This window comes from Lepidochelys kempii, chromosome 16, assembly GCF_965140285.1.
Source record: "Lepidochelys kempii isolate rLepKem1 chromosome 16, rLepKem1.hap1, whole genome shotgun sequence".
Lineage (NCBI taxonomy): Eukaryota > Metazoa > Chordata > Testudines > Cheloniidae > Lepidochelys > Lepidochelys kempii.
The window spans coordinates 12740562-12755538 of NC_136395.1; the positions used below are offsets into that span (position 1 = coordinate 12740562).

Sequence of the window (14977 nt, forward strand, 5' to 3'; positions counted from 1 at the left end):
TCTGGCACATAACATGTACTCAGCTGAACTCCATCCGCCAACACCATACGCATCGACTTTCCCTGACCTTCCGTGCAGCGTTCTCCTGCACCCCTCCGCCTCTGCGACTCCTTCTCCTGCCGTTCTCAGAGCAGCCTCCCCCCTCTCTTTGGCATGGGATGCACAGGCGCAAGAGAATGTGCAGCTCAGATCCAAGCTCCGCCATTGGCAGGAGCAGCTGCTGATGCAGAAAGTGTTGGGGGAAGGGAGGGAAGGCTCTTTCTCCCTCAAATTTGCATGCACATGCATGGAACCCCCGCCTGCAGAGACAGGCTCCCTTTGGGGGCATGCTTCTCTGCGTGCAAATTTAGCAGGTGCAGGGAGGAGCACGTGCGCATTAATCAAAGTCTTCGTAAAAGGGTGGTTGGTTTTTCCAGGGCCTCAGCAGAAAGTACAATTCGGGGCTCGGTTCCAGCTGCGGCCAGTGGGACAGTCTCTCTTCCGCGGGACGGAGGGAGGGAGTGACGCTGCTGCTGGAGAAACGCAGCCCGTGTCCAACTCACAAGCCAAACCGGAGGCCCTTCCAGGGCAGGGCACATGGGAACTTTGCTTCTGCTCGGAGCCTGGGAAGAGTGAGATCTGATCTCTGGGCACCCAGAGGGAGGAGGCGGTTGGGAGGGGATGGCTGCATCATGGTAGCGGCGGAGGGAGGGGTGATGGGGCGCTTTGCAGGAGGAGAGTGAGATGAGGAGACTGGAAGGCCACACTGCCCCCTTGCACAAGCGAGCGTATGGGGAAGGGAGGGGCGGAGAAGCTGTCCTACTTCCTGGTGGATGAGCAGTAGCAGCAGGAGCTCTTTAGACTGGCTTGGTCTCTCTCTCTCTCTTTTTTCTCCTCCATTAACCCCTTGCCTGCTGGTGAACCCATTCCCCTTCCCCAAAACAAACTGACATCTTGCAGAGCATCCCGAGGGAACAACCCTGCCCCCACTCCCCATCGCAGTAACATCCCAACCTGCCAAACGGCATAAGTGTGGCTCAGTGCCCACTCCAGGCTATTCGCCTCCTCACACACACACACACGGCCTACTGATTCCCGAATCCTTCTTGGATCCACCCTGGCCTTCGGCAGCCTTCACTGTCTGTCACTGCCCAACACCCTGACTGTGGATGTGTTGCTAGGAGTAAGGGAGGGCGCTCCGGAGACCAAGACGCCATTGTCTTGTTGGGTTATTCTGGCTGCCTGCGAGAAGCTGCAAATAGCTCCGTCCTGTCTTGCGGCCAGGGAAGAAGCCAGTGTGTGCATCAGCCTCCCGTTCGTCTCTCCCAGCTCTTAAAGGAAATCCCGCCCTGTTCATTCCTGGGTCAGGCTGGGGGAAGAGGGGTTGTCAGTGTCCCAGCAGAAGTTCTCACATGGAAGGAGAGGGCATGCTGATGGGATGGTGCTGGTGGTGGATGCATGGAGGTTGCTTGGACACCAAGAGCCAGCAATGTCCATCGTCTATGCTCCCTCACTGCAAAGGGGGGTGGGGGAGAAGAAGCTTGGGCCGGCGCAGCCCAGGCTAGTATCATGGCTGCATCGGGGCCATGAAGTCTGCCAGTCTGAGGTCTCCAGGTCCAAGTGGGCCAGCTAGGGCTCCGCCAGCTTCGGAAGACTGCAATCCTCCTGCACTTCACCTGCCACAAGCGGGAGGAGCTCCCGAGCCTGGTTAAAGGACGGGCAGCTTTAAAAGCCATGATCAGGGGCCGGCTGGGCCAATCCAGGGCACAGAGGGGAATGGAGAGCCTTTGCCAGGGAGTGCAGACTCTTCCTCTGGATGGAAAGAAGCAGAGGTTGGAGAGAGATGGAGGGATTGTGAGAGGCAGCGGTAGTGGCAAAGAGGGACAGACTGATTGGGGGGGCAGGTAAAGACGGACGGAAGAGAAACAAGGGGGACTGAGAGAGGATTGAGAAATGGCTACACGGAGAGGGGCAGGCAGATGGGGTGGAGGAGACGGAAGGAGAGTGAGGGGCAGAAAGAAGGATGGACAGGCCCAGGAGGAGGGGAGGACGCAGAGAGAGAGAGAGAGAGAGATCGGTGCTCTGCCCTCTGAGGGTGTGGGAGAGCGCGGGGGAATCGCACTAGGTGGCCACACCTCTACTCGGGGCTGGGATTGTTTCCAGACCTGCAGCTCCCCTCGTCCCACCCACAGCTGCCGCGCGCTGGCTTGCTCTGAGCCCCTTAATCAAGTGCAGGCTTGGTGCTAATAAGTGACTTTAAACAGGTCTGTCATTTTTGGATTGGGGGCCGGGGGTGAAGGTGGGGGGGAGCAGGGACCGGGGAAACCAGCAAATAAATCTACATCTGATTAACATTTACGTTCCTGCAGGATTTGCAGAGAGCAAGAGACAGGAGAGAAACCAGTGCCAGAAGCAAGGCTGATCCTAGCCTTGCCTGCACCTGTTAGAGTAACAGTGACCTCCAGTGGCTGGTTGGGTGAATCCCAGGGGCCTGTTCCCAGGCCCTGTTCCCTGTGCAAGGGATGGGTAGAGATGTAGGTTGTTATTTGCAAAGTCCTAGGGCACTGAGAATCTCCACCAGATTCCCCAGGCACATTTAAGGGGTGCCACTCCAGGTCCTGATCCTACATACAAGGCAGCCATTTTCCTGGTTTGTTGAATTCAAGGGGCGTCCATGGGAAAGACCATGAGCTCTGTTTTCAGCCGTGGATGACCGATAGGGACAGAACCAACACACACATACACACACGCTGCCGGTACTGTTCTGCTTTGCATCCAAAGGGAAAATGATTTGGATACGGAAAGGGGAGAAGGAGAGAGAGAGGGATTCATAAGAAACAGTGAGAAAAGGAGTGATAGGGGGGTGGGGAGTGGGGGGGAGAGGGAGGGATGCTCCCAGGCTGCTTGAGACACATGGACACAATGCCATGTTTTGGCCTTTCTGTGGTGGTGAGGATAATTTGGGTAGGCTCTCAGATACTGTGGCGACTAGTGCAGGATCAATGGCTATGACAGAGAGGTATTATTTGTTTTGCGGTAGTGGCTAGAAGCCCCAGTCATAGACCAGAGCCCCATTGTGCTAGGGGCTGTACAAACACAGAACAAAAATACAAAAAATTTCCCCAAAGAGCTTCCAAACTGGATAGAGAGATCGACGGGAAGAAGAGAAGAGGTGAGGAAAGCAGGGAGAGAGAGAGGAGTTTCCAGAGCAGGCTTCATCACCACCTCACTCACCTCCTTTGTGTCATTGTCCGGTATCAGAGTGTACAGGGGCATCACGCGGTTAATTTCCAGCAGCACGGGGGCTGGGCTGAGCTGCTCCTTGCCTGGGCGCCGACACAAATGGCAGGTGGAGGGGCAGCGGCCCTTTTCTTCGCAGTGGATCTCCACGCCTGAGATCAGCTGATCGTCCGAGAGCATCTGAGCTGTCAGCAGGCCTGAGAGGTAGGTGATGAATGGCATGGACTTGAGTTCCTTCTTGGTACCGAGTTCAGTCGTTTCTGTTTAGGGAATGGGGAGGGGGGGGAGAAGACCAGTGGAAAATACATTTCAGCCCAATCAAACATTTTCTGTCGCCAAACCGAACACCACAGCAGCCAGGATAAACGCAGCTGCTTACAGCACAGGTCGTGTGGGACCAGGCTAGGATGGAGGCACAAGAGAAGGGAAAGGAGATAAAGAGAAACATGAGATTTTCACATTGCTGTTTGGTGTGGCTGGTTGAAAAATGGGATGTATTTTGAGTGAAATGTTTCTAAAGAAATGAACATTTCTGTGTTTAAATTTGCAGATTTGTTTGATTTTTCAATAAAATGAAAACCAAAAAATGTTGGTCTTTGGAAAAAAAATAAAAGGTTTTCAGTTGCCCTTTCCCCTTTGTCTCCCTTATTTTCTTCCCTCCCTGCCCCTTTTTCCAGTGAAATAAAAGGGAACATACCCATCAGAAAAGAAATTTTTCATAGTATCGTAGGACTTGAAGGGACCTCGAGAGGTGATCTAGTCCAATCCCCTGCTCTCATGGCAGAACTAAGTATTATCTAAACTATCCCTGACAGGTGTTTACCTAACCTGATCTTAAATATCCCAACTGATGGAGATTCCACAACCTTCCTGTGCAATTTATTCCAGTGCTTAACCACCCTGACAGTTAGGAAGTTTTTCCTAAAGTCCAACCTAAACAGCCCTTGCAGCAATTTAAGCCCATTGCTTCTTGTCCTATCCTCAGAGATTAAGAAGAATATTTTTTCTCCCTCCTCCTTGTAACAACCTTTTATGTACTTGAAAACTTTTATCATGTCCCCTCTCAGTCGTCTCATCGCCAGCCTAAATAAACGCAATTTTTTCAATCTTCCCTTACAAGTCATGTTTTCTAGACTTTTAGTAATTTTTGTTACTCTTCTCCAGACTTTCATAGAATACCAGGGTTGGAAGGGGCCTCAGGAGGTCATCTAGTCCAGCCCCCTGCTCAAAGCAGGACCAATCCCCAATTTTTGCTCCAGATCCCAAATGGCCCCCTCAAGGATTGAACTCACAATCCTGGGTTTAGCAGGCCAATGCTCAAACCACTGAGCTATCCCTCCCCTCCAATTTGTACACATCTTTCCTGAAATGTGGCACCCCGAACTGGACACAGTACTCCAGGTAATACATCCCAGAATGATGTTTGCTTTTTTGTGTGGAAGAAAACAGAGTCTTCACTCTTAGGTGGGTTGTAACAAATCAGAGACCGTTTATTCTCAAGCAATTGCAAGAGGGGAACTACACACCCGGGCAGGGAATCTGCCTCACTCCAGGTAGGGCTCCATAGATAAGCAATTGAGGAAAGCCTTTATACCTTTTTGCTACAGGCAATAATGATCACAGCTGCAGTTTGTTTATACATATTCCTACCTGCTATCTTATTTTTCTCAACAAATTCTGCTACAGTCTACATTCCAATTTTATCAAAGCAAGGTCAAAAAACAGCATCTCAAACAATTTTCCCAGCCGCCTAGCACAAGCCCCACTTCTACAAATCTCGCACTATTAACAATAAGGTTAGCCTGTCTTCTGCAGGGCTCTTGCCTAGCACAAAATGAGTACTACACTTCCACATTTTACAACAGCGTTACACTGTTGACTCATATTTAGCTTGTAATCTACTAGGACCCCCAGATCCCTTTCCGCAGTACTCCTTCCTAGGCAGTCATTTCCCATTTTGTATGTGTGCAACTGATTGTTCCGTCCTAAGGGGAGTACTTTGTATTTATGCTTATTGCATTTCATCCTATTGACTTCAAACCATTTCTCCCATTTGTCCAGATCATTTTGAATTTTAATCCTCCAAAGCACTTGCAACCTCTCCCAGCTTGGTATCATCCACAGACTTTATAAGTGTACTCTCTATGCCATTATCTAAATTATTTTCATTTAGGAAAACATAAAATAAAACAAACACACACACACTATTTTTCATTGGGAAAAAAAATGTCAACAAAATCAAAGTGGACCAGCTCTACTGCTTAGGAATGGTGTGGTCCAATACACCACCAACACTAATGGAAGCTCACCCAGACATAGCGCCTTAATTCCAAACCAGGTTTGCTGGAAGGCTCATGACCCTTTCAGACAACTTGGCAGGGAGACTGTGGCTGTTGTGGGATTTCAGGTCTCGGACATGCAAAACCACGTGAAGCACTTTCAATGGGGTTTTGCTGTGGGTTTCTGGGTGCATCAAACCATGGGAGGTGCGGTCTTTGTGGGGATCAAAGACAGAAAGCTTCAGGCAGCTGAGGTCAGGAAGTAATGATGCCCCCTCAACCTCCCGTTTTTCCCCAATGCACAGAAACACACCACTTGGGGTTGGCGAGCATCACGATATACTCTTACTCATCAAGTACTGGGCAAGATTCTAGGTTACATGAACCAGCTGTCTGGCCTGATAGCCCCATTGTCTGGTGTGAGACAAGCCCTGTGATCATTATAATTGAGTATTAATTAATTAATTATTAATTATTATTATTATTTAAACTAGGGTGGTACCTAGATACCAATCACGTTAGGGCTCCCTGGGGCTGGGTTCTGCACAAATAGATAGTATGTGACAGTCCCTGAGCCAAAAAATGTTCCATCTCCAAAGAGGCGATGTCAAACTCTGGTTCAAATCCTGTTCCCTCCCCACTATTGAACTGTGACCCCTACCTATCTGTTGTGGAGAATATAGTAAGGAGTAGGGAACTGAAACTGACTAGAAAGGGGGTGGGAAATACATTGAATGTTAGAAATATGTTTCTCTGCAGTGAGGGTGACTGGGACCTGGAATGACCTTCTTGCTGCTCATGGAGCCGGCTGCAGCATGGAGTTCTACCGTTGCCACCTCCTAAGGTCTCTCCTCCAGAACCAAGCTGACACATCTCGATAACCCCTCCCCTCGACACAAGGGGAGAACCTACCCGACACAAGGCAAAGGAGCTTTCGAAGGTAAGTCGGAGGAAAAGGTTTCTTCTAAGAAGAAAATCCTGCTCCTGCCATGAGGATCGTAACATTCTCTACCCAAGCGGGGGGGTGGGAGGGGTCCGACGCTCAATCCTCATTACAAAGTGTTCTGAGATACGATGATGAAAGGAGATGTGTTATTAATTAATATTACAACATTAGCACAATGCTTTTTTTTTTTTTTTCTGAAAAAGATTCAAGTGTTTGCAACCACTGTGCAACTTCCTGGCCGCCCTAATTCCAAGCAGATAAATCCAGAGGTCCTGCTTCAGCCAAACTCTTGCCAAGATCAATGAGAGCTTTGCATGAATAAGATCTGAGTGAAAAATTGAGAACAGGCTTCAGGCTTTTGCTCTCCCAGTGAGCGGCCTCTTCTCTGACAGCAGAAGTGGTCTCTCACCTAAAGAGTCTGAAACACAATTTAAGATCACAGCTTTAGGGCTGCAAGAGGCTCCCAGGTGGGATGATCCAGGGGATAGAGTCTGTCTGCTTTCAGGAAGCCGATACAGCTGAAACAGATCTGTGTTACGTAGCCAAACAAAGAGCACGTGTAACAGCAAATGTCGAGTGAGCGCAGCAACCCTCAGGAAAGGCATCACGAGGGGAGGCTACATTCCAGATTTCAGACAGTGCAGGGGAGGGAGGGCATGTGAGGAGGCTGGAAGGTGCATGGAAGTGGAAGAGAAGGGGAACCAGTTGACATAGGGCATTTACAGTGGGATATGGAGCCTTCCCTCCTGGCATCTATGGTTTGATGGGTATTGGCCAAAAGCCTCAACGTCTAAAGGTTGTGGGTGGCCTGAGGTAAGGCCTGGTAAGAGACACAGTCAATGGATGTTGTAGGCGCTCATTTGGGAGATCAGGCCCACAGTGGTCTCAGGGCACTGTCTAGTAGTAGGCCGATGTCCAAATCTCCCAAACACACAAATTGCTTCTTGTGTGTTTCTTGGCCTCCTGTGGCCAGTCTCAGCAGAGGTCAAGGTAGGGTTGCCAACCCTCCTGCTTTCGCTGGGAGTCTCCTGGAGTCATGCTCTATCTCCCGGTGGCTACTTCAGCCAAACTGGGAGATTTGGGGCGCTAACAGTCCAGCGCGGCAGCGGGGCTAAGGCAGGGTCCCTTACCTGCCGTGGCTCCGCGCTGCTCCCGGAAGTGGCCAGCACCATCCCTGTGGCCTCGGGGGAGGGGGGAATGTCTCCACACGCTGCCCCCATCCCGACGAATTGCGGCCAATGGGAGCTGTGGGGGCGATGCCTGTGGGCAGTGATTTGCGGCGACCCCCTGCCCAGAAGCCACTGCCAGAGGGATGTGCCAGTCAGTTTCGGGAGCCGCCCGAGGTAAGCGCCGCCCCCTCACTCCCTCCTGCACCCAACCCCCCTGCCCCAGCCCAGAGCCTGCACCCAAACTCCCTCCCAGAGCCGGACCCCACACCCTCTCCCGCACCCAGACTCCCTCCCAGAGCCAGACACCAGACCCCCTCCTGCACCCAAACTCCCTCCCAGAGCCCGACCCCTCACCCCCTCCTACACCCAAACTCCCTCCCAGAGCTGGACCCCACACCCCCTCCTGCACCCAGACTCCCTCCCAGAGCCCGACCCCTCACCCCCTCCCACACCAAAACACCCTCCCAGAGCCGGACCCCACAGAGCAACTGCATTCTACAATGCACCCTTCAGGAAATATGTTTGAAAATAGCCTAGCATTAAGAGGCAACATGGTCCAGTGGATAGAGCACTGGACTGAGAATCAGAAATCTTGTGTTCATTTCCTAATTCTGCCAGTGACTTGGGTAAGCCATTTCCCCTCTCTGTGCCTCTGTTTCCTCTCCTGCCTTTTGTCTGTTTTGTCTATTTAAATTGTAAGCTCTTTGTGGCAGGGACTGCCTCTTGCTAGGTGTTTGTACAGGGCCTAGCACAATGGTGGTTGGGCTCTTAGGTGCTACCATAACACAGAAAATAATGACTGGACTGAACAAACATTAACCTGTGTTCCTTCCAGGTCAAATTCCATCATGCTGACCTTCATCGCCCCAGCCAATGGAAAGTGCCAGTGTGGGACAGAGGGCACTTGGAAGCAGGGGGAGAGGCTTAGGAGGTGTGGTACAAAGGAGATTCCAGGGACAAGAGGAAGCATGTAGACAGGTCCTTCCCAGGGTGGGACCCTTCTGGGATTATCCCTCTCTCTCTTACCCTCAAAGGAGAGAATGTGGATAGGTAGAAGAAAGCCCTGTCTATGTTTTGTATGCAGACCAAGGCAATCCCTGAAGAAGCCAAGGAGCAAATGGGCCATAAACTCCCCTTTTGCCCTCGAATGGGGTCCCAGCTTGTTCAGGATTAGAGCACATTGGCGGGGCAGCATAGAGAGAGGTTGCATCAGTTTTGACGATAGACAAAGGATCTCAGGACTTTGACTTGGACCTCGAGAGGTTGACCTTGGCTCCTTTTGGAAAATGGGTTATTTCTTGTTTAACAGCCAAATAGTTCAAACGGGAGTGCCGTCCATTCCCCTTCACCTGTGACCAATGGAAACTACCCGCGTCTTCCCCAAATTTTCTGAATGATTTGGTACCATGGACCTTGGTCAGAATGACTTCTCTTTGAGACGAGAGCAAGGCATTCCTGCTGGAAGTACTAGGATCTCACCTATCAATGTAAAAAAACAAAATCAAGGTGCTAGGTCAACTGTTCCTTGAAAGGACAAGGGGACTGTGATACTTGTGCAGACCAGGGAGGTCCCTCACTGGTCAGCGAGCTTTGATTATGTGGCTAGTTCACCCTGGGCTCTCAGTAATGGCAGATTCTTCAGGGACTCAGGCGAGTCATGCTAGAATTGTTAACAAAGCATTCTTTGGGGCAAGGTGGGAACTGGGCTATTTATGCCATTTCTTTATTACAACTGAATCCCTAAACACTTTGGAGGGTGGGCTCGTTTCTCAGACTGGGCTTCCTTTGGTCTCAGGGGTGGTTGTTTCTTAGATCAATAGTGCAATGTGATTCAATCAATATTTGGTGTTCCATTGCACTGCACAGACATGGGGCACAACTGCAAGCGACAGGGCTTGGAAGACTAGACAGCCCGGCAGATTAAGAAAGGGCTACAGAACTGTTCGGTGCTAAATCTCCAGTTCCCATCCAGCCCAGGACGGCAGTGCTCCAAAGACATCAGCAGTGGATGGCAGTTTTGGGGAGCCTTTGTGAAACAAGCCGGTGGGATCTCAGGTAAGTTCCTAGAAGCCACATCACAAAAAAAATTGTCCGACCAACTTCCCCCTTTCTTAGCAGTCAAACAAGAATACTGAACCAGCCATGGAGAATAATCAACTTCCCTAGAGTTGGTCCCTCCATATCGTCCCTCTAAAACAGTCCTGCCTCACAGCTGAAACTTGCCATTAATTTTGTCCGAAGAGGAACTAAGAAGGGGGAAGTGAACTCCTTGGGCCTCTCTCTCTGAGGAGTTTCAGTTGTCTGAGAAGATCAGGGTGCAATGCCTAAAGGCTGCGGTCTTTCTGATGTGGGTTCACACATGAGAAGGAACGCGGAGAGGGGACCGATCACCTTTATGCCTTATTTAGAGTGGAAATGTATTCAAAGCTGGGTGACTCAGGTCAAGCAAATTACTAGAAATATGTTATGAAGACCTACCACTAGAACTTGATATTAATTTGGGAGATATTACAATGAAAAAAAAGTTACTCTGTTTTCCTGGAAAAAAGGCATAAGCAAAATCATCCAGGTACTCATCAAGAAACAAGCTGTTTCTTCAACTTAGAGAGAAGCAAGCAGGTTTTAGACCATTAAGCTCATGAGCATACCATACTGTTGTTCTCGGAAATGTTATAGAACAAAGTGAGGAGTGGCAAGCAGCCACTGTGGTAAGTTTTATAGATTTCCAAAAGTCTTTTGACACCATACACAGAGACAGACTTTGGAACATTAGGGCATACTACAGAATACCAGGAAAAAATAATTAAAAAAATCAAGGATCTATGTGATAATGCTGATTGTGCAGTCAGAGACGGTGACAATCAGCCAATAGCTTGCAGTGACAACTGGAATAAGACAAGGGTGTATTATGTCCCCACTATTATTTGCACTAGTCACTGATTATGTCGTGAGGAAAATAATTGCAAAAGGCGACGAAAGAATTTTATGGGCAAATGATAAAGTACAATTTTTGCTGAGGACATTGTCCTACTTACAGGTTTCAGAGTAGCAACCGTGTTAGTCTGTATTCGCAAAAAGAAAAGGAGGACTTGTGGCACCTTAGAGACTAATCAATTTATTTGAGCATAAGCTTTCGTGAGCTACAGCATCCGATGAAGTGAGCTGTAGCTCACGAAACCTTATGCTTTTCTTATTGTCCTACTTAGTTCAACACATCACTTAATGGAAGAAAAGACCCAGCTTTTGGCAGATACAGCAAAACAAGTTTGTTCCTTAACAAGGAGAAGACAAAATATATGGCTTTCAATGTTCCAAAAGCAACCATTAGACTGGAAAAAGAAACACTAGAAGAAATGTCATTTTACAGATCGAGGGAGTGAGATGTGCAATCGTGGTGACACCAGGCTAGATGTTAAGCAACGAACATAAAGAGTAGCAAACAACTTCCATAAGCTTGAAAATATTTGGAAAAATAGCATAATTGGCACCGACACAGAAATATGAATTTTTAATACTGGTATCATGTCTGTCCTCCTTTATGGAGCAGAGTCATGGAAATCTACAACAGAAATTTATAAGATGAACTCATTCCAAATAAATGTCTGCATGAGATCTTCAGAGTTCATTGGAAAGAGAGGCTTGCAACATCAGAAATTCTAAGTAGAGCAAACTAATCTAAAACATCATCTATGGTGGGGAAACAACGATGGACATATTTAGGACACCCTTGAAGGATACAACCAACACAACTTTCACAGCAAGTGATATGATGGACAAGAGAAAAAAAAAGAGGATGGCCTAGAGAAACATTATGTAGAACAACAGAGAGAGAAGCCATATCCTGCCACATGATATTCAGAAGCCTGAACAGACCAGCACAAGACTGAAATAAATGGTGGAAACTAATGCATGTCCTATGCCTCTGAGGATGGAGGAGGCTAAAGAGAGAAAGAAGACCCAGGTCTTGGCTTCCAATATTTTCTTCCCTTGGAGCCCTTCTATACGAGGGAAATGACCCCTTGCTGACACTGCTTGTCAACAGGCCCACCTTGTTCCTCCTCCCACTGGTGCTGAAATCTGGTGTTGAGGGGATGGACCATTTTCAACCCTGATGCAGAAATCTCAAGACTCCTCAACCCACCCAACCTGTAATGGTCTCTTTGCAACAGGGCTAGAAAACAGGCTTATCCCTTGTACATGAAGCACAGGTGACTTGAGAAGGTTTGCCTCCGGAAGTTACTCTCGTGGGTCAATGGGGCTACTCACTCCTTATCTGTGTGAGTAAAGGGCTCACAGCCTGGCCCTATCTCTGCAGGGTGAACTTGACTTTGATTTGGAGAAGACTGACTTACTGCTGGGAGCTCAGTCTGGTTTTTGTCACCAGTCTCTGCGTGATATTCCCAAATGCCATTAGTGCAAGGGCCCAACAAATGGGTGCTTCTTGAATTGAAACGCTTATGGCCCAACCCTGTACCTGGTGAAATAAATGGGAGTTTTCCCAGTGGCTTAGAAAGGATCAAAACCAGATCCTACAATGTAACACTGAAATGCCAGCACCAGCTTCCAGTGAAGCCAATAGTAACACTTCCGTTGTCTTCAACGAAAGTTGGGCAGATCCAAAATAACTCAGCTTTACAGTGCAGGTCTACGTAGGTACTTCTAAGGTACAGTATATCGTCTCCCAAGGTACTCACACAAATACTCTCTCAAAGTGTCCTGGGGCCAGTGGGACAATGTCTTTTAGGGTGGTCACGTTTGGGATGATCCAAAGCCTTGTTAAAAAACCTTTAAGGGATGGGCGGGGCACATGCAGGACATGACAATGGGGGCGGGAGTACAGTGTATCCATTGTGATGGATGAGCGATTCCTTATCTGCCTTTTTGTCAGTATGGGCTTTTGCTAGTGCTGCAGTGACTCAGTGAAATCAAGCAACATCTGTTTAGAAGCCCCACACAATAGATGCATCGCGGCAACTTGTGGGAGTTATTAGGGTATTTCTCTGAAGGAAGCAAGGCACAGCACCTAGGAATCTGAAGAGGTAACCTATTGGCCATTCTGGGACAGAACTTTTTGCCTGCACGGTCCTAAAGCCGTTTCTGCAGCCCCTCACTGAAAGGCAAATGAGAACAGCATTTTGGAGTCACTGGCTGTGATGTGATAAGTTAAAATTGCAGGAGGATTTCTGTTCTATGGACAGCGCTTCGTAGTGCTTGGATGCCAGAGGGAGCTTAATACTGCTACTACTAAAATAATAACAATACCTAGTTCCTGAACAGTGCTCTTCATCTGGAGACTCCGAGAGGACAACGACCTTGATAATGGCCCTGAGATTTCATATCATGCCTTTTGTTTTAAGGATCCAAAATCCTTCTAAAACTAGGAATCACTGCTGCAAAAATGCAGCAACCTCAGGGGTGTAACATGGCAGAGTTTAGAACAGAACGGGAAGAAAAATGTGGTATCCAACTGAAACTGCAGGAGGCATTTAGGGAGGCAGATGTGAAGTTATGCAGGACGAAATCTCCCCTGGTAACTGGAGGAACACATCTAACCCTTGTGAAAAGCCACTTGATCTTTGAGGATTCAGACCTCAGTTTTACATCTCATCCGAAAATTCAGGCAAGTCTCCCGCGCACTGATTGCAGGACAGCTGGCAGCACAGCACAGGGGCGTGTCTACAGGGCTGCAGCTGTAGTGCTGGAGTGTAGATGCTTCCTACATCCGCAGAAGGGTTTTTTCCAGGAGCGTAGATAATCCACCTCCCAGAGCACTCCTAGCTAGATCAACAGAAAAATTCTACGCTGGGGCTTCAGTCAGCTTAACTAGGGCTTACTGGGAATTTTTCATACCCCTGAGCGACATAGCTAGGCTGATCTAATTTTTAAATGTAGACCAGGGCTTAGATATTCTGCTACTGTGAGAGAGGGGAGTGGGGATGTCTGGATGATGTGTATTCACTGCACCAGCTGTAGTTTCTTGGGGTTGCCAGTTTATTACTTAGTGCAATAATATCCCATTTGTTTGCCGGTTCCTCCAAAGGCAGTTAGAAAGAAAATCAATCATAGTATTTGCCTGGGAGTTCCTCCTGTATCAAGACGTTGTTAGAGCAGTAAACAACAGAGCTCTGAAGTAGTCTGACAGCTTTAACTCTGCCTGCTATTAGTTATGGGCAAATATTACTCAGGTCTGCCATGAAAGCCTGATTGCAATATCCACAAAGACCTCAGCAGGGCACCTTCCGTGCTATGTATCCACCTGTACAATAACTGCCCAATGCCCAGCACACTGCTGGATCTCAGTAAATAACAACAAGAACGCACAATATTTATACCGGCTGAAATGCATTGCAAGGCTGCACTGTATTGAACGGAGCATGAATACATACAGCCAGCGTGAGCTGGGCACTGCAGAATCTCCCATGGGATGGGGCCGCTGGGCTATACAGCAGCTAAACTGGTCCACGGCAGTATCTGTCCCAGCTGTGTGTGTGTGTGACCATGCGTGTACGCATGTAACAGTGTGAGCATGTATTGTGGAAACGTGGGTGCAGCAGCCTAAGCACATGAAGCCAGGAGTGTGTGTGTGTGTGTGAGAGAGAGAATGGGGTGTGCTATGCTCATGTGAGGGACGGTGTGTGTGTGTGCAACCAGCCTCATCTCAAGTGTATCAGGTGGGGCACATGGCTAAAGAATCTGCTTTCTGCGAGTGACTGCTGCCCTCTAGTGGTGTTCCAGAGCAATGGCTCTCGGGGGAAAAAAACCCCCAAGCTAGATTGTGTGCAGTGTGGTTGTAACCATGCTGTTCCCAGGATATTAGAGAGACAAGGTGGGTGAGGTACTAACTTTTGTTGGACCAGCTTCTGTTGGTGACACAGACGTGTTTTCAAGCTTACACAGAGCTCTTCTTCAGGTCTGGCAAAGGTACACAGAACATCACAGCTAAATACAAGGTGGAACAGACTGTTTAGCATAAGTAATTAACACATTTCAAGGGACCACTCAAGGTGAAGTTGCCCATTAACTTCTGTCCAGTCATTGCAGGCGGGGGGGAGTAGGGTTACAGATTGTTGTAATAACTCATAAATCCAGGGTCTCTATTCAGTCCATGATTTTTAATGTCTACCAAAGTGATGAATTTAAGGTCCCAGGCTCGTCTTTTAAAGGTGTTGTGCAGGTTTCCTTTGAAGACCATGTGGGGGTGGAAATTTACAGGGGTGCTGCAGCTGTCCTAGAGTTAGAGAGTGCCACTCCGGCACGACAGTCACAGTAAAAAAGAAAGGCAGCCCGGCTTGGTGCAGCCTGTTGGAGAGATAGGGCATGTGGGGAAAAACAAAACTAGGGGAATCCAGAACCCCTTCCCCAAG

The 14977-nt window shown here is 48.6% G+C and overlaps 1 protein-coding gene across 5 annotated transcripts in view; it reads right to left on the bottom strand.

The window, feature by feature from the left end:
* Positions 1 to 14977, bottom strand: part of ASTN2 (astrotactin 2) — a 602317-nt gene that overhangs the window by 170792 nt on the left and 416548 nt on the right. For 4 of the 5 annotated variants that reach the window (XM_073314892.2, XM_073314893.2, XM_073314894.2 and 1 more), the window contains one exon: positions 3214 to 3479. In XM_073314892.2, the coding sequence (XP_073170993.1) occupies positions 3214 to 3479 (266 nt within the window). Of the gene's footprint in view, positions 1 to 3213; positions 3480 to 14456; positions 14480 to 14977 lie in introns of those variants that run through there. The other variant, XM_073314896.2, reaches the window with a different exon arrangement.